The sequence below is a fragment of the Hyla sarda genome, chromosome 3, assembly GCF_029499605.1.
Source record: "Hyla sarda isolate aHylSar1 chromosome 3, aHylSar1.hap1, whole genome shotgun sequence".
NCBI classification, from domain to species: Eukaryota; Metazoa; Chordata; class Amphibia; order Anura; family Hylidae; genus Hyla; species Hyla sarda.
Window position 1 is genome coordinate 400,401,352 of NC_079191.1, and position 27,913 is coordinate 400,429,264.

Genomic DNA, 27,913 nt, shown 5'->3' on the forward strand with positions numbered 1-27,913 from the left:
GTCTTATATGAGAACATGATCTTTGTAGTAGGAGATTTGCTGTCAGTGAAGCAAGGAAGAGGCCCATTTCAAGACCAAATTTCGCCCTACTTTTCTTCCTTGGTGTCCTTTCATCTCACTCCCGTTCCTTTGATGTGTCATCAGCCTCCCTTATTGTCTTCCCGTATATTACATCCACACCGAGAGAAAGATGAGATACAATTGCAAGACAATTATATTTGATGAGTCACATTTTTTTTCTGATAACTTTATTTCTTTTATTTATATATAAAAGCTTAAGGATATTTTATCACTTGGCTTCGACAACAAGTTCTACAATCTACAGTTCAAGAATTTAACCAAGCCAGGATTATATGAATACAGGATCAATGTCTCCAGCGACACACCACACTGGTTTCTTAAGGATTATTTAGCTCGGGTGCAAACCTACTATCAGTTCAACTTGTCATCGGTAGAAGGTAAACTCATGTTTTGCTGATATTGATGAGATATGATCATGGCTCCTAAAGCTCGCATAAAAACTTGCACAGTGTGGTATACATTGGAAATCATGGCTGCCCACAGACAACATATGCCATTTGAGAGTCAAATACTTTGGAGCCTTCCATTAGAAGTAGCGGAAACATCCTGATGTATTTCTCTGAAAGAGATGTGAATAGAACCTTAAAGGGGTACTCCTCTGCCCCAGCATTCAGAACATTTTGTTCCGAACGCTTGGAGCGGGCGGCGAGGGTCTCCTGTTTCTAAGCTGCACAGAGCGCGGATCGCTCTGTGGCTGATGATGGGCGATGCAGGGGCCGGAGTATCATGACATCACGGCTCCGCCCCCTCATGACATCATGCGCCACCCCCTTAATGCAAGTCTATGGGAGGGGGCGTGACGACCATCCCCTGCATCGTCCGTCATCAGCCACAGAGCGATCGTAGCTCTATGCAGCTGAAAAACGGGGGGGGGGGGGCTGCAGGAGATATCCTTTTGATAGGGGATAAGATGTTGCCGCTACGCCCCCTCCCATAGGCTTGCATTGAGGGGCGGAGTGTGACATCATACGGGGGCAGAGCCGTGACATCATGATACTCCGGCCCCGTGATCGTGATTTATCAGACCCAGAGCGATTCTTTGCTCCGGAGGCTGATAATAGTGGGGTGCTGCATGAAAGATTAGGTATCTTATCCCCTATCCTTTTGTTTAAATGGGCACTGTCATGAAATCAAAAAATTGATATGTTGTAATACTTAAGTACTACAACATATCTCTAATATACTTTAATTAAAAAAAGTGATTTTAAAACAGTTTAAAATCACTTTTAAACTCGGCCACTAGGGGTCGCCCTCCTCAATGTGTTTTTGTGCTTTTGCGGGGGGAGGGGAGGTGGGGGAGTGGGTTGAGCGGCGCAGCGGGGCCAGGGGGGTTACGGGCTGCGCGGCGGGAGCAGGATGTGCGGCCATTCACCTATACACTATGCCTCCAGTTGTTTCCCCACTACAACTCCCAGCATGCCCTGACAGCCAATAGATGTCAGGGCAAGCTGGGAGTTGTAGTGGGGAAACAGCTGGAGGCACCCTGTATAGGTGAACTACGGGCGGAAGTGTTGGCCCCAGCAGGCATCAGTGACGTGGTGCCTGCTGGGGAAGTCTGTCTGGTAGCGAGCACACTGTCACGGTGCCGGCTGGCAGGAGGTGGATCCTCTGTGCCAGAGAGGGATTGGCGTGGACCGTGCTAGTGGACCGGTTCTAAGTCACTACTGGTGTTCACCAGAGCCCGTCGCAAAGCGGGATGGTCTTGCTGCGGCGGTAGTGACCAGGTCGTATCCACTAGCAACGGCTCAACCTCTCTGACTGCTGAAGATAGGCACGGTACAAGGGAGTAGACAGAAGCAAGGTCGGACGTAGCAGAAGGTCGGGGCAGGCAGCAAGGATCGTAGTCAATAAGGTAATAGCAGGAGGTCAAGTACACAGTATGGACAAACACAGTAACGCTTTCACTAGGCTCTAAGGCAACAAGATCCGGCAGGGGAGTGCAGGGGCAGAGATCAGATATAGTCTGGGAGCAGGTGGAAGCCAATTAAGCTAATTGGGCCAGGCACCAATCATTGGTGCACTGGCCCTTTAAGTCTCAGGGAGCTGGCGCGCGCGCGCCCTAGAGAGCGGAGCCGCGCGCGCCAGCACATGACAGCAGGGGACGGGAACGGGTAAGTGACCTGGGATGCGATTCGCGAGCGGGCGCGTCCCGCTGTGCGAATCGCATCCCCGACGGCCATGACAGTGCAGCGCTCCCGGTCAGCGGGACCGACCGGGGCGCTGCGGAGAGAGAGACGCCGTAAGCGCTCCGGGGAGGAGCGGGGACCCGGAGCGCTAGGCATAACAGTACCCCCCCCCTTAGGTCTCCCCTTCTCTTTGTCCGGTAACTGCCTCCCCTGGGATGAGGACACCGGGAAAGAATGGAGGGATTCCTCAACGGCAGGCAGTACAGCAGGAGTGGGAATGGGGAGGGAGGGCAGAGGGCGAGGCCTGGCACGGGGCAGTGTGACACCAGGACGGGGGCCATGAGGAGGCACCGAGGCTTGCCTGACTGGACTGGGAGGGGGGGAGAGGCACTTCTTATGGCAGGCAGAGTCCATAAAGACCTTAGGGAGACCGGATACAGGAGGAACCACAGGGTCACGGCAGGGAGTACTGGGAACCGGTTTAAGGCAGTCCTTGAAACAAGAGGTACCCCAGCTCTTGATCTCCCCTGTGGACCAATCCAGGGTTGGGGAATGGTGTTGAAGCCAGGGTAGTCCAAGGAGAATTTCGGAAGTGCAATTGGAGAGGACCAAAAACTCAATTTTTTCGTGATGAGGTCCGATGCACATTAGGAGGGGCTCCGTGCGGTAACGCACGGTGCAATACAACCTGACTCCGTTGACCGCGGAAATGTAGAGTGGCTTGACGAGACGGGTCACCGGGATGCGGAATTTATTCACCAAGGACTCCCGAATAAAATTCCCAGAGGCACCAGAGTCCAGGCAGGCCACGGCTGAGAGGGAGGAGTTGGCTGAAGGAGAAATCCGCACGGGCACCGTGAGACGAGGAGAAGCCGACTTTGAATCAAGAGACGCCACACCTACGAGAGCTGGGTGCGAGCGTGCGTTTCCCAGACGTGGAGGACGGATAGGGCAATCCACCAGGAAATGTTCGGTACTGGCACAGTACAGACAAAGATTTTCTTCCCTACGGCGATTCCTCTCCTCCTGGGTCAGGCGAGACCAATCCACTTGCATGGCCTCCTCGGCGGGAGGCCTAGGCGTAGATTGCAACGGAGACTGTGGGAGAGGTGCCCAGAGGTCTAAGTCTTTTTCCTGGCGGAGCTCTTGATGTCTCTCAGAAAAACGCATGTCAATGCGAGTGGCTAGATGAATGAGTTCATGCAGGTTAGCAGGAATTTCTCGTGCGGCCAGAACATCTTTAATGTTGCTGGATAGGCCTTTTTTAAAGGTCGCGCAGAGGGCCTCATTATTCCAGGATAGTTCAGAAGCAAGAGTACGGAATTGTATGGCGTACTCGCCAACGGAAGAATTACCCTGGACCAGGTTCAGCAGGGCAGTCTCAGCAGAAGAGGCTCGGGCAGGTTCCTCAAAGACACTTCGAATTTCCGAGAAGAAGGAGTGTACAGAGGCAGTGACGGGGTCATCGCGGTCCCAGAGCGGTGTGGCCCATGACAGGGCTTTTCCAGACAGAAGGCTGACTACGAAAGCCACCTTAGACCTTTCAGTAGGAAACTGGTCCGACATCATCTCCAAGTGCAGGGAACATTGCGAAAGAAAGCCACGGCAAAACTTAGAGTCCCCATCAAATTTGTCCGGCAGGGACAAGCGGAGGCTAGGAGTGGCCACTCGCTGCGGAAGGGGTGCAGGAGCTGGCGGAGGAGATGGTTGCTGCTGTAGCAGAGGCAGAAGTTGCGACTGAAGTTGCTGCACCATGGTGGACACTTCCGACAGCTGGTGGGTTAGATGGGCGATCTGTCGGGATTGCTGGGCGACCACCGTGGTGAGATCAGAGATAGAAGGCAGGGGAACCTCAGCGGGATCCATGGCCGGATCTACTGTCACGGTGCCGGCTGGCAGGAGGCGGATCCTCTGTGCCAGAGAGGGATTGGCGTGGACCGTGCTAGTGGACCGGTTCTAAGTCACTACTGGTGTTCACCAGAGCCCGCCGCAAAGCGGGATGGTCTTGCTGCGGCGGTAGTGACCAGGTCGTATCCACTAGCAACGGCTCAACCTCTCTGACTGCTGAAGATAGGCACGGTACAAGGGAGTAGACAGAAGCAAGGTCGGACGTAGCAGAAGGTCGGGGCAGGCAGCAAGGATCGTAGTCAATAAGGTAATAGCAGGAGGTCAAGTACACAGTATGGACAAACACAGTAACGCTTTCACTAGGCTCTAAGGCAACAAGATCCGGCAGGGGAGTGCAGGGGCAGAGATCAGATATAGTCTGGGAGCAGGTGGAAGCCAATTAAGCTAATTGGGCCAGGCACCAATCATTGGTGCACTGGCCCTTTAAGTCTCAGGGAGCTGGCGCGCGCGCGCCCTAGAGAGCGGAGCCGCGCGCGCCAGCACATGACAGCAGGGGACGGGAACGGGTAAGTGACCTGGGATGCGATTCGCGAGCGGGCGCGTCCCGCTGTGCGAATCGCATCCCCGACGGCCATGACAGTGCAGCGCTCCCGGTCAGCGGGACCGACCGGGGCGCTGCGGAGAGAGAGACGCCGTAAGCGCTCCGGGGAGGAGCGGGGACCCGGAGCGCTAGGCGTAACACACACTACCAGGCAGACAAAAAGGCATTTTTTAATATGTAAAAAAAAAAAAATTAAAGGCAGGGAGGGGGTTAGGGATAGATGGGCAATAGGCAGGGACAGAAAAAAGAAAAAAAGTGATGGTGGGAGCTACCCTTTAAATAATTTTTATTGGATTTTTTTTAGAAATGTACAACAAAGGAAAGATTGGCCAAAGAAAACAACGTGGCCAAGGAACAATACATAACAAATATAACACAGTTATATAAAGGTTACTAAAGCAATCACTCAGCTGTATGTAGAAATATTAATTTGCAGAATCAGGTCTTTGGATGTTGCGGATATTATAGACATATCCGGTAGATCATTATAGGTCATCTTGAAAAATAGAAACGTCACATAAGCAGTTTTAAAGTATTTTATAGTCATACCTATAACTCTGCAGCGAAGAATAGGATTTTTCATGACTAGATCCCGTAGTCCTCCCCTCTCTGGTCACAGGGTCTGCTAGGGTGTTCATAAACAACTATTTTTCCGACCCCTTCCCCATAACCAATGGGACTAGGCAAGGTTGCCCACTTTCTCCACTTCTACTTGTACTTGTCGTAGAACCCCTTGCTATTAAAATTAGAAATAACAGTTCAATATATGGTTTAGCATCAGAACACGGGATCAATAAAATCAGCCTTTTCGCAGACGACATCCTACTATTACTCTCTGACCCACAACATCCCCTATCCTTTGGATAGGGCATAAGATGTCTTAGGGCCGGAGTACCCCTTTAAAAAAGGAGACATCTTGGTAGAATATAGCAGTGATATCTTTCAGAACTGAGCAGGTTTTCTGGTTAGTCGTATAAGGTGTGTCTAATAATTGAGTCATTTTAATATTGTAATATGTGGTGGAATTACTTTATAGTGCTTTTTGAGCAGTAATATAATAATGTCCTTACTGATACATTTACTTTACATCTAGATGTAGATGAATGTGCTGCCAATGAACATAAGTGCAGCAACACCTCGCTGTGTGAAAATACATATGGAGGGCACAGATGTGTCTGTAATTCTAGTATAAAGCTGGAAGGGAACGACTGTGCAACTGGTAAGAGATTCTTTTTTTATTGTAAAATAAAAATAAATAAGTACTTTTAATTTAATAACTGTTTCACGAAGATGACGAATCCGATCACATTTACCTCCTAGCTTCTTCCAAACCTTAATGCAGGATTTTGCAACCAGGGTGCCTCCGGCCTTTGTCCGGGCATCATGAAAGTTGTAGTTTTGAAACAGCTGGAGGCCCCCTGGTTGGGAAGCACTGCCTTAAATGGGCACTGTCATTAAAACACATTTTTGCTATTGCACTCCTTATGGTAAATAAAAAATATTTCTAAAATGAAGTTTTCTATGTTTTATTTGTGTCTCCCTGTTTGTCCAGAGCACTCCCCCCCCCCCCCCCCCCCACCCCATCTCTTGCACAGACTTTAGACTCCTGCTGGCCTGGCAGAAGTGTGTGCAGCCTTGTCCAATCATAGCTCATCTCACACTGAACTGCTCTGGGCTGTGTGTAGCAGAGTGAGGGAGGAAGTTCTCCCCTATATGGCTTCAGATGATGTCACGCCTGCTGGGGAACTCCCCTTCCCAGTCTGTGAATCTGACTGAGCAGAAAATACAGAACAATATAGGTAGAAAACTAAAAAATAATAAAAATAAAGGCAGGGGGTGGTTTATTATGATGAACTGGGTGAATAATAAAATTTGACAAGATAATGACAGGTACTCTTTAATGTTTTATATTCTGGGTTAGTCATTGTTGTCAGTGACAGGGAGTGAAGTCAGGGGCACAACAATTGCTTTTAGCAGGGCCTAGTACATGAGAGGGCCGCTTCACCAGTGCGAAGTGCCCAAACCTCAAACTGGTCAAGGCCCAGAGACCTGCAGTATTTTAATGCTAGTAATGTCAGTGAGATATTACTAGCCTTACTGGCCATCATCTGAAAAGACAGCGGGGGGGTATTTATGAAGCACTTTACTCTTGCTTTCTGGGGTTAATTTGTAAGGGTCCTCTTATGTGGTTGGATCCTGGAAGGAATAGCAGCAAAGTGACAAATAAGCAATGAGCTAACATTTCTAAGGAGCTGAGTTGTGTTTCTATCTGTATCTTGATATCTATAATAAATCCTAATAAATTCTTGCTTTTCACTTGAAAAGTTTCTAGGACTGAAGAGGCGTTGACTGAAATAAATATTGAGGAAAAGAGCAACCTAATCCTGGGCCTAGTGCTGGGCTTCGGAATACCACTAGTCGTGATCTTACTGCTTTTTATCTACTGCCTCTTTTTTAAGAAGAAAAGTGGAGAAGCCATGTATGTACTCGTCACATCACTTCTAAATAAGCATGGTATAGATGGTATATGATGGGGCTTTGCTAGGAATGGTAAACTTTGATGAACGGAACACCCAACCTTAAAGTTGGGATGGGCTCCATGAAAATGATGGGTTTGTTGACTGCTCTGGTCACGTGACTGCATTTCTTGCCATAACCGGTGATAATCCTATGGCTTTCGAGAGGGTCCATTTGACCTAGAACCTTTTTTTTTTTTTACAAATGGCATCCTGTGTGCTCCTTCTGTTTATAACTTATATTGTAAGATTGGAAGTTGATCATGGATGAACATAAGATGCTATGGTTTTTCTATGGAAAGCATTAAGATCTTAGAATTTGTTCTGCTCATATGTTGAGTGTTGCCTAATTGTCACGATGCCGGCTGGCTGTGCCAGAGAGGGATTGGCGTGGACCGTGCTATTGGACCGGTTCTAAGTCACTACTGGTATTCACCAGAGCCCGCCGCAAAGCGGGATGGTCTTGCTGCGGCGGGTAGTGACCAGGTCGTATCCACTAGCAACGGCTCAACCTCTCTGACTGCTGAAGATAGGCGCGGTACAAGGGAGTAGACAGAAGCAAGGTCGGACGTAGCAGAAGGTCGGGGCAGGCAGCAAGGATCGTAGTCAGGGGCAACGGCAGGAGGTCTGGAACACAGGCTAGGAACACACAAGGGAACGCTTTCACTGGCACAATGGCAACAAGATCCGGCGAGGGAGTGCAGGGGAAGTGAGGTATACATAGGGAGTGCACAGGTGAACACACTGATTAGAACCACTGCGCCAATCAGCGGCGCAGTGGCCCTTTAAATCGCAGAGACCCGGCGCGCGCGCGCCCTAGGGAGCGGGGCCGCGCGCGCCGAGACAGGAGCGACGGAGAGCGAGTCAGGTACGGGAGCCGGGGTGCGCATCGCGAGCGGGCGCCACCCGCATCGCGAATCGCATCCCGGCTGGAGGCGGTATCGCAGCGCACCCGGTCAGTGGATCTGACCGGGGCGCTGCGGGAGCGAGAGTGTAGCGAGCGCTCCGGGGAGGAGCGGGAACCCGGAGCGCTCGGCGTAACAGTACCCCCCCCCCCCTTGGGTCTACCCCTCTTCTTGGAGCCTGAGAACCTGAGGACCAGATTTTTATCTAGGATATTGTCCTCAGGTTCCCAGGATCTCTCTTCAGGGCCACAGCCCTCCCAGTCAACCAAAAAGAAGGTTTTTCCTCTGACCTTTTTGGAGGCCAGTATCTCCTTTACGGGAAAGATGTCTGAAGAACCGGAGACAGGAGTGGGAGAGATAAGTTTAGGAGAGAAACGGTTGATGATGAGTGATTTAAGAAGAGAAACGTGAAAGGCATTAGGAATACGAAGAGAAGGAGGGAGAAGAAGTTTATAAGAGACAGGATTAATCTGGCACAAAATTTTGAAAGGACCAAGATAGCGTGGTCCCAATTTGTAGCTGGGAACACGGAAGCGGACATATTTAGCGGAGAGCCATACCTTGTCTCCGGGAGAAAAAATGGGGGGAGCTCTTCTTTTCTTATCAGCAAACTTCTTCATGCGTGATGAAGCCTGTAAGAGAGAATTTTGGGTCTCTTTCCATATGGTGGAAAGATCACGAGATATTTCATCCACAGCGGGTACACCAGAGGGCAAGGGAGTAGGGAGGGGGGGAAGAGGGTGACGGCCGTACACCACGAAAAATGGGGATTTGGAAGAAGATTCAGAAACTCTGAAGTTATACGAGAATTCGGCCCATGGTAGAAGATCTGCCCAGTCATCCTGGCGGGAGGAAACAAAATGCCGTAAATAATCACCCAGGACCTGGTTAATTCTTTCTACTTGCCCATTGGATTGAGGATGATAAGCAGAAGAAAAGTTTAATTTAATCTTGAGTTGTTTACAGAGAGCCCTCCAGAATTTAGACACGAATTGGATGCCTCTATCCGAGACGATCTGCGTGGGCAACCCGTGAAGACGAAAAATGTGTACAAAAAATTGTTTTGCCAACTGAGGCACAGAAGGAAGACCAGGAAGAGGGATGAAATGTGCCATCTTGGAGAATCGATCAACGACCACCCAAACAACAGTGTTGCCATGGGATGAGGGTAAGTCTGTAATAAAGTCCATACCAATCAGAGACCAAGGCTGTTCGGGAACAGGCAGAGGATGAAGAAGACCAGCGGGCTTCTGGCGAGGAGTCTTATCCCGGGCACAGATAGTGCAGGCTCGCACAAAATTCACAACATCCGTCTCCAGAGTCGGCCACCAATAGAAACGAGAGATGAGTTGCACGGATTTCTTGATGCCCGCATGACCTGCGAGATGGGAGGAGTGACCCCATTTGAGGATTCCGAGGCGTTGGCGTGGGGAGACGAAGGTCTTCCCTGGAGGAGTTTGCCTGATGGAGGCTGGAGAAGTGGAGATCAGGCAGTCAGGAGGAATGATGTGTTGCGGAGAGAGCTCTACTTCCGAGGCATCCGAGGAACGAGAGAGAGCATCGGCCCTAATGTTCTTATCGGCAGGCCGAAAGTGAATTTCAAAATTAAATCGGGCAAAGAACAGAGACCACCTGGCCTGGCGAGGATTCAGCCGTTGGGCAGACTGGAGATAGGAGAGGTTCTTGTGATCGGTGTAAATAATAACTGGAAATCTTGATCCCTCCAGCAGATGCCTCCATTCCTCAAGTGCTAATTTAATGGCTAGTAGCTCTCGATCCCCGATGGAGTAGTTCCTCTCCGCCGGAGAGAAGGTCTTAGAAAAAAAACCACAAGTAACAGCATGCCCGGAAGAATTTTTTTGTAGAAGGACCGCTCCAGCTCCTACTGAGGAGGCATCAACCTCCAATAGGAAGGGTTTAGATGGGTCAGGTCTGGAGAGCACGGGAGCTGAAGAAAAGGCAGACTTGAGCTGTTTAAAGGCGTCTTCCGCTTGAGGAGGCCATGACTTAGGATTGGCATTCTTTTTGGTTAAAGCCACGATAGGAGCCACAATGGTGGAAAAATGTGGAATAAATTGTCTGTAATAATTGGCGAACCCCAAAAAACGTTGGATAGCACGGAGTCCGGAGGGGCGTGGCCAATCTAAGACGGCAGAGAGTTTGTCTGGATCCATTTGTAGTCCCTGGCCAGAGACCAAGTATCCTAGGAAAGGAAGAGATTGACATTCAAACAGACATTTCTCCATTTTGGCATAAAGTTGATTGTCACGAAGTCTCTGAAGAACCATGCGGACATGCTGGCGGTGTTCTTCTAGGTTGGCAGAAAAAATCAGGATATCGTCCAGATACACAACAACACAGGAATATAAGAGATCACGAAAAATTTCATTAACAAAGTCTTGGAAGACGGCAGGGGCGTTGCACAGGCCAAAGGGCATGACCAAATACTCAAAGTGTCCATCTCTAGTGTTAAATGCCGTTTTCCATTCATCCCCCTCTCTGATGCGGATGAGATTATAAGCACCTCTTAAGTCCAGTTTGGTAAAGATGTGGGCACCTTGGAGGCGATCAAAGAGTTCAGAGATGAGAGGTAGAGGGTAGCGGTTCTTTACCGTGATTTTATTAAGACCGCGGTAGTCAATGCAAGGACGTAGGGAGCCATCTTTTTTGGACACAAAGAAAAATCCGGCTCCGGCAGGAGAGGAGGATTTGCGGATAAAGCCCTTTTTTAAATTTTCCTGGATGTACTCAGACATAGCAAGAGTCTCTGGGGCAGAGAGAGGATAAATTCTGCCCCGGGGTGGAGTAGTGCCCGGGAGGAGGTCAATAGGACAGTCATAAGGCCTGTGAGGAGGTAGAGTCTCAGCTTGTTTTTTGCAAAAAACATCCGCAAAGTCCATATAGGCCTTAGGGAGACCGGTTACAGGGGGAACCACAGGGTCACGGCAAGGAGTACTGGTAACCGGTTTAAGGCAGTCCTTGAAACAAGAGGGACCCCAACTCTTGATCTCCCCTGTGGACCAATCCAGGGTTGGGGAATGGTGTTGAAGCCAGGGTAGTCCAAGGAGAATTTCGGAAGTGCAATTGGAGAGGACCAAAAGCTAAATTTTTTCGTGGTGAGGTCCGATGCACATTAGGAGGGGTTCCGTGCGGTAACGCACGGCACAGTCCAATCTTTCATTGTTAACGCAATTGATGTAGAGAGGTCTGGCGAGACTGGTCACTGGGATGTTGAACCTGTTGATGAGAGAGGCCAAAATAAAGTTTCCTGCAGATCCGGAGTCCAAGAAGGCCTTAGTGGAGAAGGAGAAGGTAGAGGCAGATATCCGCACAGGCACAGTAAGACGTGGAGAAGCAGAGTTGACATCAAGGACTGTCTCACCTTTGTGCGGAGTCAGCGTACGTCTTTCCAGGCGGGGAGGACGGATAGGACAATCCTTCAGGAAGTGTTCGGTACCGGCACAGTACAGGCAAAGATTCTCCATGCGGCGTCGTGTCCTCTCTTGAGGTGTCAGGCGAGACCGGTCAACTTGCATAGCCTCCACGGCGGAAGGCACAGGAACGGATTGCAGAGGACCAGAGGAGAGAGGAGCCGGGGAGAAAAAACGCCTCGTGCGAACAAAGTCCATATCCTGGCGGAGCTCCTGACGCCTTTCGGAAAAACGCATGTCAATGCGAGTGGCTAGATGAATGAGTTCATGTAGGTTAGCAGGAATTTCTCGTGCGGCCAGAACATCTTTAATGTTGCTGGATAGGCCTTTTTTAAAGGTCGCGTAGAGGGCCTCATTATTCCAGGAAAGTTCTGAAGCAAGAGTACGGAATTGCACGGCGTACTCGCCAACGGAAGAATTACCCTGGACCAGGTTCAGCAGGGCAGTCTCAGCAGAAGAGGCTCGGGCAGGTTCCTCAAAGACACTTCGAATTTCCGAGAAGAAGGAGTGTACAGAGGCAGTGACGGGGTCATTGCGGTCCCAGAGCGGTGTGGCCCATGACAGAGCTTTTCCAGACAGAAGGCTGACTACGAAAGCCACCTTAGACCTTTCAGTAGGAAACTGGTCCGACATCATCTCCAAGTGCAGGGAACATTGTGAAAGAAAGCCACGGCAAAACTTAGAGTCCCCATCAAATTTATCCGGCAAGGATAGTCGTAGGCCTGAGGCGGCCACTCGCTGCGGAGGAGGTGCAGGAGCTGGCGGAGGAGATGATTGCTGAAGCTGTGGTAGTAGCTGCTGTAGCATCACGGTCAGTTGAGACAGCTGGTGGCCTTGTTGCGCTATCTGTTGTGACTGCTGGGCGACCACCGTGGTGAGGTCGGCGACAACTGGCAGAGGAACTTCAGCGGGATCCATGGCCGGATCTACTGTCACGATGCCGGCTGGCAGGAGGTGGATCCTCTGTGCCAGAGAGGGATTGGCGTGGACCGTGCTAGTTGACCGGTTCTAAGTCACTACTGGTATTCACCAGAGCCCGCCGCAAAGCGGGATGGTCTTGCTGCGGCGGTAGTGACCAGGTCGTATCCACTAGCAACGGCTCAACCTCTCTGACTGCTGAAGATAGGCGCGGTACAAGGGAGTAGACAGAAGCAAGGTCGGACGTAGCAGAAGGTCGGGGCAGGCAGCAAGGATCGTAGTCAGGGGCAACGGCAGGAGGTCTGGAACACAGGCTAGGAACACACAAGGGAACGCTTTCACTGGCACAATGGCAACAAGATCCGGCGAGGGAGTGCAGGGGAAGTGAGGTATACATAGGGAGTGCACAGGTGAACACACTGATTAGAACCACTGCGCCAATCAGCGGCGCAGTGGCCCTTTAAATCGCAGAGACCCGGCGCGCGCGCGCCCTAGGGAGCGGGGCCGCGCGCGCCGGGACAGGAGCGACGGAGAGCGAGTCAGGTACGGGAGCCGGGGTGCGCATCGCGAGCGGGTGCCACCCGCATCGCGAATCGCATCCCGGCTGGAGGCGGTATCGCAGCGCACACGGTCAGTGGATATGACCGGGGCGCTGCGGAAGCGAGAGTGTAGCGAGCGCTCCGGGGAGGAGCGGGAACCCGGAGCGCTCGGCGTAACACTAATTATCTATGGCAAGAAAAAACACAGCATTAGCTTGGTAGCTTAGTAAGGATATGCTTGGGCCTCATAACACCTGTGAATGACCCATTTAGGGTGCGTTCACACGCTAGTAACTCGCAACGGGTTTCCCGCTGCGGGAAACCTGCTGTGAGTTACGCTACCATTCATTTGACAGACCGCAAATCTGACATTATTGCAGACTGTCTGTGGACCCATTTAAATCAATGGTTGCGTAACTCGCAGCGGGATTCCCGCAGGGGGCAACCCGCTGCTAGTAATAGCGTGTGAATGCACCTTTAAAGAGCAATTCAAGTAAGAATTTAACCACCAACCAATGCGTTTTCTGGGAAAAATATTGGCGGTGTTCAATGTGTGATCTGTGGAAGTCAGACCCTTGTAGCTTCCTCCGATCCGTAGAGTGAAGGAACTGCAGCACTTTGTCAAGCACTGTGGCCTAATGGTCATCCAGGACAGCAACATGTCCATACATATAACTGTGGCCTAAGGGTCATCCAGCTACAGCAGCCTGTCCGTACATATAACATAGAAACATAGAAACATAGAATGTGTTGGCAGATAAGAACCATTTGGCCCATCTAGTCTGCCCAATAATCTGAATCCTATCAATAGTCCCTGGCCCTATCTTATATGAAGGATAGCCTTATGCCTATCCCATGCATGTTTAAACTCCTTCACTTCATTTGCAGCGACCACTTCTGCAGGAAGGCTATTCCATGCATCCACTACTCTCTCAGTAAAATAATACTTCCTGATATTACTTTTAAACCTTTGCCCCTCTAATTTAAAACTATGTCCTCTTGTGGTAGTTTTTCTTCTTTTAAATATGCTCTCCTCCTTTACCATGTTGATTCCCTTTATGTATTTAAAAGTCTCTATCATATCCCCTCTGTCTCTTCTTTCTTCTATACATGTTAAGGTCCTTTAATCTTTCCTAGTAAGTTTTATCCTGCAATCCATGTATTAGTTTAGTATCTTCTCTGAACTCTCTCTAGAGTATCTATATCCTTCTGGAGATACGGCCTCCAGTACTGCGCACAATACTCCAAATGAGGTCTCACCAGTGTTCTGTACAGCGGCATGAGCACTTCACTCTTTCTACTGCTTATACCTCTCCCTATACATCCAAGCATTCTGCTAGTGTTTCCTGCTGCTCTATTACATTGTCTTCCTACCTTTAAGTCTTCTGAAATAATTACTCCTAAATCCCTCTCCTCAGATACTGAGGTCAGGACTGTGTCAAATAATCTATATTCTGCCTGAGGGTTTTTACGCCCCACGAGCATTATCTTGCACTTATCCACATTAAATTTCAGTTACCAGAGTTCTGACCATTCTTCTAGTTTACCTAAATCCTTTTCCATTTGGCGGATCCCTCCAGGAACATCAACCCTGTTACATATCTTTGTGTCATCAGCAAAAAAACCAATACCTTACCATCGAGACCTTCTGTAATATCACTAACGAAGATATTAAACAATATTGGTCCCAGTACAGATCCCTGAGGTCCCCACTGGTGACAAGACCGTGCTCTGAATATTCTCCATTGACTACAACCCTCTGTTGTCTGTCACTCAGCCACTGCCTAATCCACTCAACAATATGGGAGTCCAAGCTCAATGACTGTAGATTATTGATAAGTCTTCTGATAACTGTGCCTAAAAATGGAAGCTCAGCCTCCCACTGATTGCACGTTAATGGTCTTTAGATTAAGATTTATACCCCATTCAGGGGACATTTATTGCATATATATGATAATATAATACATTTTCCAGAAATTTAAAATTGTTGGCTTATTCTTAGGATAGGCCATCAATATTCAATCGGTGGGGGTCTGACTCTCGGCACCCCTGATGATCAGCTGATTGACCCAAGGAAATGGGATGAGCTGTAATACAAGGTACAGCAGCTTATGAATATGTGGATCTGTTTCTAGTAAGAAGTGAAGAGGCTTCAGTGCCCACAATAGCCCCAACAACTGCAATCAGCTGATCGATGGTGGTTCCAAAAGCTGGAACCCTACGAGGTAGAAAAGACCCATAAACAGCCTTATGTTCTTTGTTTTACAGCATTGCCTCGGCACCAGATGAAAGCATGATGCCTCAACAGAACTTCTGTGGCCCCCCGATTGTCTGCCCTGAGCCAATGTATTTCTACAAGGTGCACACTCTACCTCCAGTTCCACCATATGCAAATAGATGATGAAGAACAATACAGTTAAGAGAAGAGCGCCAGGTGATGAATGAATACAAAACAACTATAACTTTATTATATACCTCCAGCAGTGCATCACCTGTAGGGAAGAGTAGTCATTCTAAGGGTGAGCATATTCTCTACAGTATACAGTATATCAATGTTAGTGCTTCATTCACTAGAGTGACATAAAGGGATTATAATAATGTTATAACTAAACTGCGCCAAAGGCTTGTTTGTCGGATACCACAATTCAGCCCTTAAAGGGGGTACACTGCTGCTCAGCATTTGAAACAAATTGTTCCAAATGCTGTAGCCGGCGCCGGGAGCTAGTGTAATCATAGCCCCGCCTCCCTCATGATGTCACTCCCCGCCCCCTCAATGCGAGTCTATGGGAGGGGGCGTGACGGCTGTCACGCCCCCTCCCATAGACTTGCATTGAGGGGGCGGGGAGTAACATCATGAGGGAGGCGGGGCTATGACATCACAAGCTCCCAGCTACAGCGTTCGGAACAGTTTGTTCCAAACGCTGATCAGCGGAGTACCCCCTTTAAAGGGGTTTTCCAGTTTCATCGAACAAAGCTTATTCACTGTATAATAAAAAGTTCTTCAATTTCTAATAAACTTTGTTCTACTTCATGGTTCTCGTGATCTTTGCTCGCACATATGGTGTATTTGCAGCATACTTTAGTCACAGAGTTTTCGGGCAGGTAAATATGCAGCATTATGAGTATGTCCACACACATCATAAATGATGCAGAAATCTTTTCCCTTGAAAATCCACAGCAGCATAACCACACCAAATTGTGAGGGTTTTGGAGTGGATTTTCCACTGCAGGTTTCGGTGAGGAATATGTAAATTAAATTCAAAGCGTATCTGTCATATCACAGAAAAAAAAAAAAAAAATAATATTTATATTTGTTGCTGAGTCTATACATCTATTTTTATGTGTCTAGTTTCTGTATTTGGCTCACAAATCTCTATGCTCTGCTGCTCATTCATTCTGACATCCACTGCTCAGGAAGGGGCATGTCCAAGGCAAGCACTGACCCCGCCCTCACTCACCATGCATTCACTTCCTCCCTGAGTCTGTTGTGCAGCGTCTCTTCATCCAATCACTGCAGCCGCCTCTGAAACCTAATCCTCTATGTTTTCATACTACAATCTGATAGACAGGACAGGAGTGAGCACAGAGGAGTTCTAGTCCCATTCTCACTCCCTGGACTTTGTTGCCGACCTGTGCTTCAGCCGGGACAAAGATGAGGCTGTCCCCGGACAGGATAATGTTCTGGATGGTATGGGGACCTCTAGTGATCTTTTTTTTTTATAAGACATGACTTCTATAAAAAGGAGAAACATTTTTTTTATGACGTATATTAGAAAGGTTAATGTTTTGCCAAGATGCACATAAATTAAAAAGTTTTAAAATCTGACAGTGCCCATTTAAAGGGGTACTCCGGTGAAAACCTTTTTTCTTTTAAATCAACTGGTGGCAGAAAGTTAAACATATTTGTATATTACTTCTATTAAAAAACCTTAATCCTTCCAGTACTTATTAGCTGCTGAATGCTTAAGAGGAAATTCTTTTCTTTTTGGAACACTGATGACATCACGAGCACAGTGCTCTCTGCTGACATCTCTGTCCATTTTAGCAACCATGCATAGCAGATGCATAGCAGATGTATGCTAAGGGAAGCATGGTGGCTCAGTGGTTAGCACGAAAAATAAAGCGTTATTATTATTATAATAATGTCAGCAGAGAGAACTGTGCTCGTGATGTCATCAGAGAGCATTCCAAAAAGAAAAGAATTTCCTCTGTAGTATTCAGCAGCTAATAAGTACAGGAAGGATTAAGATTTTTTTTATAGAAGTAATTGACAAATATGTTTAACTTTCTGCCACCAGTTGATTTAAAAGAAAAAAGGTTTTCACCGGAGTACCCCTTTAAGCCAGATAACTTTTTTTTTTTAAAGGGAATCTGTCAGCTCTATTTCCTGTTAAAAGCTGCAGACCCTGTTAGGGTAGGGTCACACTAGGGCTGGGCGGTATGGCCAAATATGTGTATCGCTGTATTTTTGTAACTTATGGCGGTTCCACGGTATATCACGGTATTCCCCCCCCCCAAAAAAAATTAATTATTAGCCCAGCGCTGCACTGTCCCCATCGGGGTACTACTCACATATGTCACCCGCAAGCGCTGCCCTCCTCGTCCTCCTGTTTGTTCCGGCCGCCAGCGCTGACACTCTCTATACTGTGCGGTATCCCTCATGCCCGGCCTGCAATAAAACTAAAGCATGTTCCGACGTCGGCCTTACGCTGGGGACGTGAATGTCGGACAGCCGGCAGCCTATCACAAGGCCGCAGCGATGTTCCGCCTCGGCCGGTGATAGGCTAAGCCCACTGTCATGTAAGAAGCCTGCTTCTTACATGACAGTGGGCTCAACCTATCACCGGCCAAGGCAGAACATCGCTGCGGCCTTGTGATAGGCTGATGGCTGTCCGATGTTCCATTACCTGGGAAGCAAGTCCGGACCGACGGGGAAGGTGAGTTAAAGTTTATTTTGTTAACCTTTTGCAGCCCGGGCATAGGGATACACTATAGAGCAGTGGTTTGTAATCTGCGGACCTCCAGATGTTGCAAAACTACAACTCCCAGCATGCCCGGACAGCCAACGGCTGTCCGGGCATGCTGGGAGTTGTAGTTTTGCAACATCTGGAGTTTGAAGACCACTTGTATAGAGTGTCAGCGCCGGCGGCCGCAACAAACAGGAGGACGAGGAGGGCAGCGCTTGCGGGTGACATATGTGAGTAGTTCCCCGATGGGGACAGGGCAGCGCTGGGCTAATAATTAATTGGGGGGGGGGGGGCGGCAGAAGAGCGCTCGCGGGTCACATGTGATTAGTTCCACAATGTGGGGACAGCACGCTGCGGCTGATAATTCATTCATTCCCAAGGGGGAGGAGCCAAACCGGTATTGCGGTATGGGTTAAAATTCATATCGTGCAACACAAAAATGTAGGTATTTGGTATGAACCGGTATATCGCCCAGCCCTAGGTCACATGTAACGGATCCGCAGTGAATTTTACGCTGCGGATCCGCTGGTGACCCGACCCATTTTGTGCCTCCAGCTGTTGCCACCCCCTTCCCCAGCCTCGCCCTGCCCTCGGCCTGATTGACGCTTTTTAAACCAGCTCCGGGGAAGGTACTGTTTGCATTTATACTGTAACAGCTATCCAATGGTGTCTGCAGCTCTTAGCAGCAAATCCAGCTGACAGATTTCCTTTCGTCATGTTTTTCTTCCTATTTAAAGCTCACACACCGTACTGCATGTACAGTGATGTACAATACAGAATGGACAACATTTCCATTAGATTTGTGCCCTTGGTTTGAAAATCAACAACATAATAAAGCCACCTTTTCTATTCGTTTTTTTAAAGGAGTACTCCGGCCTTATCCAATGCTGGGAGTTTTAGTTTTGCAACAGCTGGGGGCACCATGGTTGGGAAACACTGGACAATACAGTTCATAACCATTTGCCCAGTGTTTCTTAACCAGTGTGCCTCCAGCTGTTGAAAAACTACAACTCCCAGCATGCCTGGACAGCCATTTGTCTAGTGTTTCTCAACCAGTGTGCCTCCAGCTGTTGAAAAACTACAACTCCCAGCTTGCCCGGACAGCCATTTGTCCAGTGTTTCTCAACCAGTGTGCCTCCAGCTGTTGAAAAACTACAACTCCCAGCATGCCCGGACAGCCTTTGGCTGTCCGGGCATGCTGGGAGTTGTAGTTTTTCAACAGCTGGAGGCACACTGCTTGGGAAATACTGCCATATACAGTCTACCTATAAGTACAATACAGTACAATGCCTATTTAACATGCCATATAGAGATGAGCAAACTTACAGTAAATTCGATTCGTCACGAACTTCTCGGCTCGGCAGTTGATGACTTTTCCTGCATAAATTAGTTCAGCTTTCAGGTGCTCCCGTGGGCTGGAAAAGGTGGATACAGTCCTAGGAGACTCTTTCCTAGGAATGTATCCACCTTTTCCAGCCCACCGGAGCACCTGAAGGCTGAACTAATTTACGCAGGAAAAGCCATCCACTGCCGAGCCGAGAAGTTCGTGACGAATCGAATTTACTGTAAGTTCGCTAATCTCTAATGCCATATGTTGATCTCTAAACACTTATGTAGGTTGCAGTCACATACCCAGGTGTGGATTCTCTAGGGATATGTTCACATCTGCATCGGAGACTTTGCACAGCAGGTATTCCTCTCCTTTAAATAGAAGTCCATGTCTGACACCATCAGCGATGAACAAGTCCAAAGCAAGTGGAGGAATACAGTGCAGATTTTGTATACTGTAAAGTGGAACAGTAGCGGGCCACAAAGTCAAATCATGTAGGAGAAGCATTTTTTTTTTTACAGCTTTTTTTTTATTTTTTTTTTATTTTTTGGCTGGTTTGGTGTAGGTGCACCAGATGTATTAAATGGACGCAGGGCATTTGATACATTTTGTGCAGATACACATTTTCAGGAATTTCTCTGGTTTATTTGTTGCATAAAATTTTGCCTGAACAGCCAAAGGCCATCCGGACATGCTGGGAGTTGTAGTTTTGCAACAGCTGGAGGCACCCTCATTGGGAAACACTGGACTATACAGTTCACAGCCTATGGAATTTTCCTTCCCATACAAAGTTGTGTATTAGGCCGTGTTCACAAGGCGTAAAAATGAGCGGAAAACACGGGCGGGCATTCTGCACATTTGAAAGTTCCGGCAATGCATTTCTGAGCAAAATCCGCAGAAAGAATAGACTGAGGCCGCCAGAAGATAATTGTCTTCATAGTACAAAGGTGATTTTATCACAGCAACTTTTTTTTTACTGATTTAAAGAGGCATAGGCTATTATTAAATAATGTAAAGGTTCTTGTGTATGCCTTGTTACTTACCTGTTTCAGCTGATGTAGCAGGTATGAGATTGGCTCCTTTTTGGTTTGAAATTCCATCACTGAAGCGATTCTATAATGCAGCCTACATTTTCCAGGAATCCTCTGGTTTTGGGTGTTGTGTTTGATCACTGCACCTGGTCATTCTATTAGGCTGCTGGGGCTGAAGGACATGCAGGTGAACTGATTAGTGGGTTGTGGTCAGTTCACATTAGTTTTGATGCTTTTTTTTTTTTTCATAGTGCATTTTTTTTTAGCCACAAGGCAAAAGTGATTTGACTTATAATCATAGTTGAGGCGTAGTCTGAAAAATCGGATATCTTCAAGCTGTATTCACACATTTAATTCTTACTGCATTTTTCACACATTTTTATCACACAATATATAGCACAATTTTTGATGTTGTGAGAATAACGTCAAAAATGGAAAAAACGTGGCAAAAAATGCAATGTCTTCAGCTCTTAGCTAACGGATCCATTTCAGTAATCTTTTTTTTTTTCTCTTTATAATGCTCACGCACTGTACTATATGTACGGAAATGTAGAATACAGAATAGACACTACTATATATCCTGATCCCATAGAGATAGCAGCAGTATACAGATCTGGAGAGGGATAGGGTCTGGGAGCCAGCAGAAGGAGATCTGATAGGTGATGATGTCATCCTTTAGTTGACAGGAAGTCAGCTGACCCAGGACCGACATCCTCTGACACACGTTAAACACTGTAACTTTGTGAAAGTCAGCCTGTTGATCACATGACCAAGTTAGAGCAATAAAACACATGGATGGGGTTGTGCTAATATAAAACAAATTGCGATGTATGACTAGTGATCAAAAATAAAAAATAAAACTGGCTCCCTTAACAGAGTACTGAAGCCTTAGACAACTTATCCCCTATCCGCAGGATAGGGGATAAGTGTCTGATCGCAGGGGGTCTGACCACTGGGACCACCCCCTGTCCGCGATCTCCTGTGAGGGGACCCGGAAGTGCTGCGGCTCTGTGCTTCTAATGCTTGTGTCGTCGACCTCACTATGAGGTGGACAGACGCGCCCCCTCCATTCAGCTCTATGGGAGAGGTGGGGATGCACAAACGCTGCATTTCTGCCTCTGCCATAGAGATACATGGAGGGGGCACGCCTCCTGCACGGGAGCCGGGGCCTGTACAGGAGATCACGGGGGTCCCAGCATTTAGACCCCCGCAATCAGGCACTTATCCCCTATCCTGTGCATAAGGGATAAGTAGTCTAAGGCTGCTGTACTCCTTTAATTCCATTCTAAATCCCCAGCAATCAGCTGTCACCAGGGACGGAGGTGCGGGCATGCTGGGAGTTGTGGTTTTGCGACAGCTGGAGCCACTGGTTGGGAAACCCTGCTCTATCCAATAGATAGTGGAGCCCATTTAATCTTAGGGTAACACTTGTGATTGCCTTGGCAGCATCTGCTTGGCACTGGTAGCTACAATTCGCTTGGCACTCATATTCACAAGCCCTTGTCTATGCCCCTTTTGCCCAGTGCATTGCTCCTATCTGCTTTTTATAAGTATATTATACGGCCATCATAAACTCAAGGCCCTGTCTTCTCTGACTGATGTGAACCTGTTAATATAATAGACGCTGTTCTCTCCACATCAGTTTAACGATTAGCAATGTGTGATGTCCCAGTACGGGATGTGGACTCATACTGTCCTTCTGCCCTGTCAGGCAGAGTCCCTGCATGTCCTCAGGGTCCCCCTGCAGAGGTATCCCCCCCCCCCCCCCCCATGTATATAGGTTGGGTATTATGTGTGTAATATGCCTTTAATGTTAGTACCTCATAATTGTTACCCAGAGGGCTCCAGTTACCAGGTGACCCCTCCAAAGTGACCTATGGGCTCCTTGCATAGCCCCCCTATATAACAAGAGGAGGAGCTGCAATCTCTCTCTTCTGCTGTATGCTGAGGTACAGTGAAGTCGTCTCAGTGTCTGTGTCCAGAGCATTGGAGTCGTCTTATTGTCACCGTGGCCTGCACTAAAGTCAGTCTAACTACTGCAAGTCCCAGCAAACCTGCGGGGTCCCCATGTGTCACTGGTCACCTCCCTGGGATATTTGGCTGCACTGCAAAGACTAAATCACCTGTCTTACCTCAGTAAAGCTGCCGGTATCCTTAATCTGGGGTTGGTTATTGTGTGTATTGTGCAGTTGAATGGATTCTTGTACAGTCTTCTCATCTTCTAGTGATTCCAGTGTAACATGGAGACAAAGTTTATTGCAGTGGTCTCCAAACTGTGGACCTCTAGCTGTTGCAAAACTACAACTCCCAGCATGCCCGGACAGCCAACGGCTGTCCGGGCATGCTGGGAGTTGTAGTTTTGAAACAGCTAGAGGCCCACAATTTGGAGACCTTCACAGTCTGGAGGTCCACAGTTTGGAGACCACTGGTCTATTGTGTAGCCCTATGTATTTAGATGGTGGTCACCACTAAAGTCAAGTGATTTCTGGAAGACTGAAAGTGTCATAAATACTATGATAACCTAAAGTAACAATGTAATAAGAGAAAGAAACTGTAATCCTAATATACAGTATAATACATATACAGTGACCCCCCCGACCTACGATGGCCCCGACATATGATCAAATCGACATATGATGGCCTCTCAGAGGCCATCGCATGTCGATGTCAGCATCGACATACGATGCTTTTTTATGTCGGGGCCATTGCATTAAGTGCTATCCGACAGCGCCAAATGCTTAAGATGCTGCCGGATAGCAGCTTAATGTTCCCCATGTGGTGCGGTAAGTATTACTTACCCCTCCACGATGCTCCGGGGTGCCCTCCGGGTCCAGCGCTGGTCTTCCGGTGTCTTCTCGGCCCCCTCCGATGACGTCAATACGCTGCTGCGCATGTCATCCAATAGGAATGGCGTACGCAGCGGCGTAATGACGTCGCTACGCAGGCCCAGTAAGGCCTTGCGGAAGAAAGCAGAGGACCGGAGAAGACAGCGGAGGACCGGAGAAGACAGCGGAGAGCCCAGCGGAGGCGGGGGATCACCATCGGGAGCGGCGGGGACACCATCTCGAGCGGCGGGCACAGGTGAGTACAGCTTCCTATACTTTACATTGCACGAATCCCTCAACATACGATGGATTCGACAAACGATGGCTCGTTGGGAACGAATTACCATCGTATGTTGAGGGACCACTGTAATAGGGTATTCTGGTGTTCAATGGTGACTCCTAGCCAGCTGCATTATTGATGGTAGTCGGTCGGTCATCAGTAAGTCAAGTCATCTTATTGTCAGTCACCATCTCTGTCAACTCAAGTCCATCTGTAGTCACCGTGGCCTGCACTAAAGTCAGTCTAACTACTGCAAGTTCCAGCAAGCCTGCGAGGCCCTTCTGTGTCACTGGTCCCCTCCCTGGGATATTTGGCTGTACTGCAAAGACTAAATCACTTGTCTTGCCTCAGTAAAGCTGCCGTTATCCTTAAAGGGGTATTCCAGCCAAACCTTTTTTTTATATATATATCAACTGGCTCCGGAAACTTAAACAGATTTGTAAATTACTTCTATTAAAAAATCTTAATCCTTACAATAGTTATTAGCTTCTGAAGTTTTCTGTCTAACTGCTCAATGATGATGTCACGTACAGGGAGCTGTGCATGAAGGGAGAATATCCCCATAGGAGCTGCACAGCTCCCGGGACGTGAGTCATCAGAGATCAGTTAGACAGAAAACAACAACTCAACTTCAGAAGCTAATAACTATTGGAAGGATTAAGATTTTTTAATAGAAGTAATTTACAAATCTGTTTAACTTTCCGGAGCCAGTTGATATATAAAAAAAAGTTTTGGCCTGGAATACCCCTTTAATCTGGCGTTGGTGTCTTCATTGCCCTTGCCTAACCCAGGATCAGCAGTATTACCTTCGGGTGGTTAAGGCTAAACCACGTCCTGGTGTCACGACAAGAAGGGGTTAATACCATCTGCTCCTTGAGCCATAACATCTGCCCTGCAACTTCCCAGCACCTCACACCCCGACACCCCAAATGTAACTGTGACAAGATAGTGTCGCAAACAGTGGACATTGTAAACCAGATTACTACATAGCAACTAGCGCAGTACCGGGCCCCATATAACAACATGATTATGTTTCCTATGTATCCAGCTCCACTGACCATATATTTCCAGTAATATGAGCCAAACCAGTCTCTGCACTGCATCCCTCCCCGCCCATCCTGTTTTCTTATTGAAACATTACAATGATAAGAGTTTCCTTACTAACCTTAGGGCTTGAGCCGTACAATGCTACAGTTCCAACAATAATGTTGGATTGTGAAATAGCCCCATGAGTACTTTCCCTACGTGCTGCCTTTCCACATTCACAACCTATTTTTTTTTTTTTTGATTAGTATTATTGTTTCAATACAAAAATAAAATGAAACAACTTTGCAAATTGTTAAAACTCTCCTACTATTTGATGTCAACAGCTCCTGTGGAGACTAATGTGTCTCCATGGTAACAGACTACAAACACTGTGTAGTCTGATCTTGTAGATCAATATTGCCCATTCATCTGTCCATTACTATATGCTTAAAGGGAACCTGTTAGCAGATTTTACTCGTTAACAACAGGTTATATAGAGTAAAATCATCTTGCTTACTATGTCCTCAGGGTCAATAGCGCTGAAAATAGGTTTCAAAGTTGTCCCATACTGTATGTGAATTAGTTCTAAGTAGTCCCCGGGGCGGGGCAGCATCCACGGGTAGTCATTGCCCTTCAGGCTGTAATCACTCCTACTCTAGTGTGATCGACAGCTTGGGCACCTCCAGAAACAGCTTCACAGGGATAGTGCTGCTTCTGGGCCTATGCAAGATTTTGGAGCAGATCGTTGATAGGTAGTGCCCAGGCTGTCAATCCCTCCAGAGTCACAGGCAGTGGCAGTTTCTGGTGCACCCCATTGGGGACCGGTGCCTGCATGGGCTGTCTCTTTAAGGGTCCATGCCCATTCCTGATTCCTGCCCTTCTCCAATCCCTGCCAGGCACCACCTATATGTGAGCACTAACCCCTTACTGTGTTGCCTGGGAAAAATGGTAGTTTCTACAGCAAAGCTACGGTATATGATCTGTGTTCTGTTCCGGTGCCTGGTATTTCAGCCCTGCCTCTGCCAGATCCCCTGTACCTTGCTATACTACAGTGTATGACCTGGACTGTTGACCATGCCTGTGCTTCATCCAGCCTGCACCACCTGGCTACACCTGAGCTACTCAACCAACTCATATCTACAACTCTATCTCCACCTATAACATCAGTCTACTTCATCTGTGTCCCTGATGCTTGGACTTGGGCCGTTCTGGCCCGCCGCCACCTAACCGGAACCAGTTTTGCGGAAGCGACCTGGTATATCTCCCATGCAGCTGAAGTCCAGCTTCCGCATCCTGGAGCAGGATAAAGTGTGGAAAATAGGGGAATGCCTAGATACTGCTCCCAAATTTGGGATGTGTGCATCCTAGATACTGCTCCCAAATCTTCTAGTGCTTCCAGTGTAACATGGCGACAAAGTCTATTGCAGTGGTCTCCAAACTGTGGACCTCTAGCTGTTGCAAAACTACAACTCCCAGCTTGCCCGGACAGCCAACGGCTGTCCGGACATGCTGGGAGTTGTAGTTTTGCAACAGCTGGAGGTCCACAGTTTGGAGACCTTCACAGTCTGGAGGTCCGCAGTTTGGACCACTGGTCTATTTTGTAGGCCCCATGTATTTAGATGGTGGCCACCAATAAAGTCAAGTGATTTCTAGAAGACTGGATGTGTCATAAATACTATGATAACCTAAAGTAACAATGTGATACAGTATAATACATATAATAGGGTATTCTAGTGTTCAATGGTGACTCCTAGCCAGCTGCTTTATTGATGGTAGATGGGTCACACCAGGCCGGGGTCATTGTTTTCTGGACCGGTCAGATGTTCCACCGGGGAGAAAGTTCACAAACTGGAATTTCCATTTTATGGAAGGGAAAATATTAATATTTGTCTTAATAGCTGTTTCATTTATTATAGCTGCCAGTAAAAAAAAAAGAGCAATTGAAGCTCTCCCTTCAAACACATGAGAGCTGAACTTTGTTACAGAACAATGGATAAAAATAATAGAAGAACATTTGTTTGATTATTAGTTTATTATTATTATTAGTCTGATAAAAGGAGTACTGTGGAGGAAAAAAAACAATGTTTTCGAATCAACTGATGCCTACAATTTATACAGATTTGTAAATTACTTCTATTTAAAAAATTGTAATCCTTCCAGTACTTATCAGCTGCTCTATGCTCCAAAGGATTGCGTAGTTCTTTCCTGTTTGACCACAGTGCTCTCTGCTGACACCTGTGTGTGTGTCAGGAACTGTCCGGAGTATGAGCAAATCCCAATAGCAAACCTCTCCTACTCTGGACAATTCTTGACATGGACAGAGGTGTCGGCAGAGAGCACTGTGGTCAGCCTGGAAAGAACTACACAACTTCCTCTGGAGCATACAGCAGCTGATAAGTACTAGAAGGATAAAAAATTTTAAATAGAAATAATACACAAATGTGTATAACTTTCAGACACCAGTTGATGTATAAACATTGTTTTTTCCTCAGGAGTACCCCTTTAATAGCACAAAACTTTGGTCCAAATCTTAAAGCCATGTGAAATATCTCAGAATGGTAAAAAAATTATAAGACATAATAAGTCATATTAATCCTGCCGATCCTTTACCTGGCTTGTTCCAATGATTCCTTATGGTCCCTGTACTTCTTGGTTCCTTCCAACACAGACATGTAAAATCTAAAATAAACATACCTTATTTATTCCTGAAGCCGAGGCAGTGGCGATCAGCTGATCGGTTGGGGTGCTGGTTGTCAAAAAGCTGCATCTTGACCAGGTTGGGATTAACGGTAGCTTTCCTGATGTAGAAAGATGGAAATAGTCTTTACAGCTAGGCCTGGATCCCAGAGAGGTGGCCAGTAACCCAGAAGGACCTTGCAGCTTTCTGGGACTTTAGTGACTTTGACAGACTTTAGGACAGCCACGCTGTCTAGCCACTATAGGTAGTGATAGCAGACACAGAAGACTTGACTGTTGAGACCCAATTAGCTCCTAGCAGGCTATAAGTACCCCTCCCCCAGTGGCGTACCAAGGAGGGGGGGGGGCAGGGGCAACTACTGAGGATCTGGGATGCTCGTCCCAGATCCCCAGCAGACAGCGCTACATTCTCCTGTATGCGTGATACACGCACATACAGGAGAAGGCGTCCCCTCTCTGTGATCCGCATCTGCATCTACACAGAGGAGACGTGACCTCCACCCCCACGCAGCACGCAGTACAGGCGCCGGTGATGTCCCTCATCCGGCACCTGTACTGTGGAGGGGAGAAGACGCGGGCCCTGCAGCTGAGGAGATCGCTGCGTGGGATATCAGGTGAGCATCCTTTTTATTTATTTTTTAACCCTGCCTATACCTATAGAGAAGGGGGGGTGCTCTGTATATACCTATGGGGGGGGGGGTGCTCTGTATATACCTATGGGAAAGGAAGGGAGAGGGGGGGTGCTCTGTATATACCTATGGGGAAGGGGGGGTGCTCTTTATATACCTATGG

General features: G+C 47.8%; 1 protein-coding gene across 1 annotated transcript in view; it reads left to right on the forward strand.

Moving 5' to 3' along the window:
* LOC130362923 (fibrillin-3-like) overlaps positions 1-15,680 on the forward strand; it is a 103,915-nt gene extending 88,235 nt beyond the window's left edge. The window contains exons 23-26 of the mRNA XM_056568082.1: positions 275-458; positions 5,750-5,875; positions 6,982-7,135; positions 15,234-15,680. Coding sequence (XP_056424057.1) covers positions 275-458; positions 5,750-5,875; positions 6,982-7,135; positions 15,234-15,366 — 597 coding nt within the window. The 3' untranslated portion in view covers positions 15,367-15,680. The remainder of the gene's footprint in view (positions 1-274; positions 459-5,749; positions 5,876-6,981; positions 7,136-15,233) is intronic.
* Positions 15,681-27,913: the final 12,233 nt, after the last annotated feature.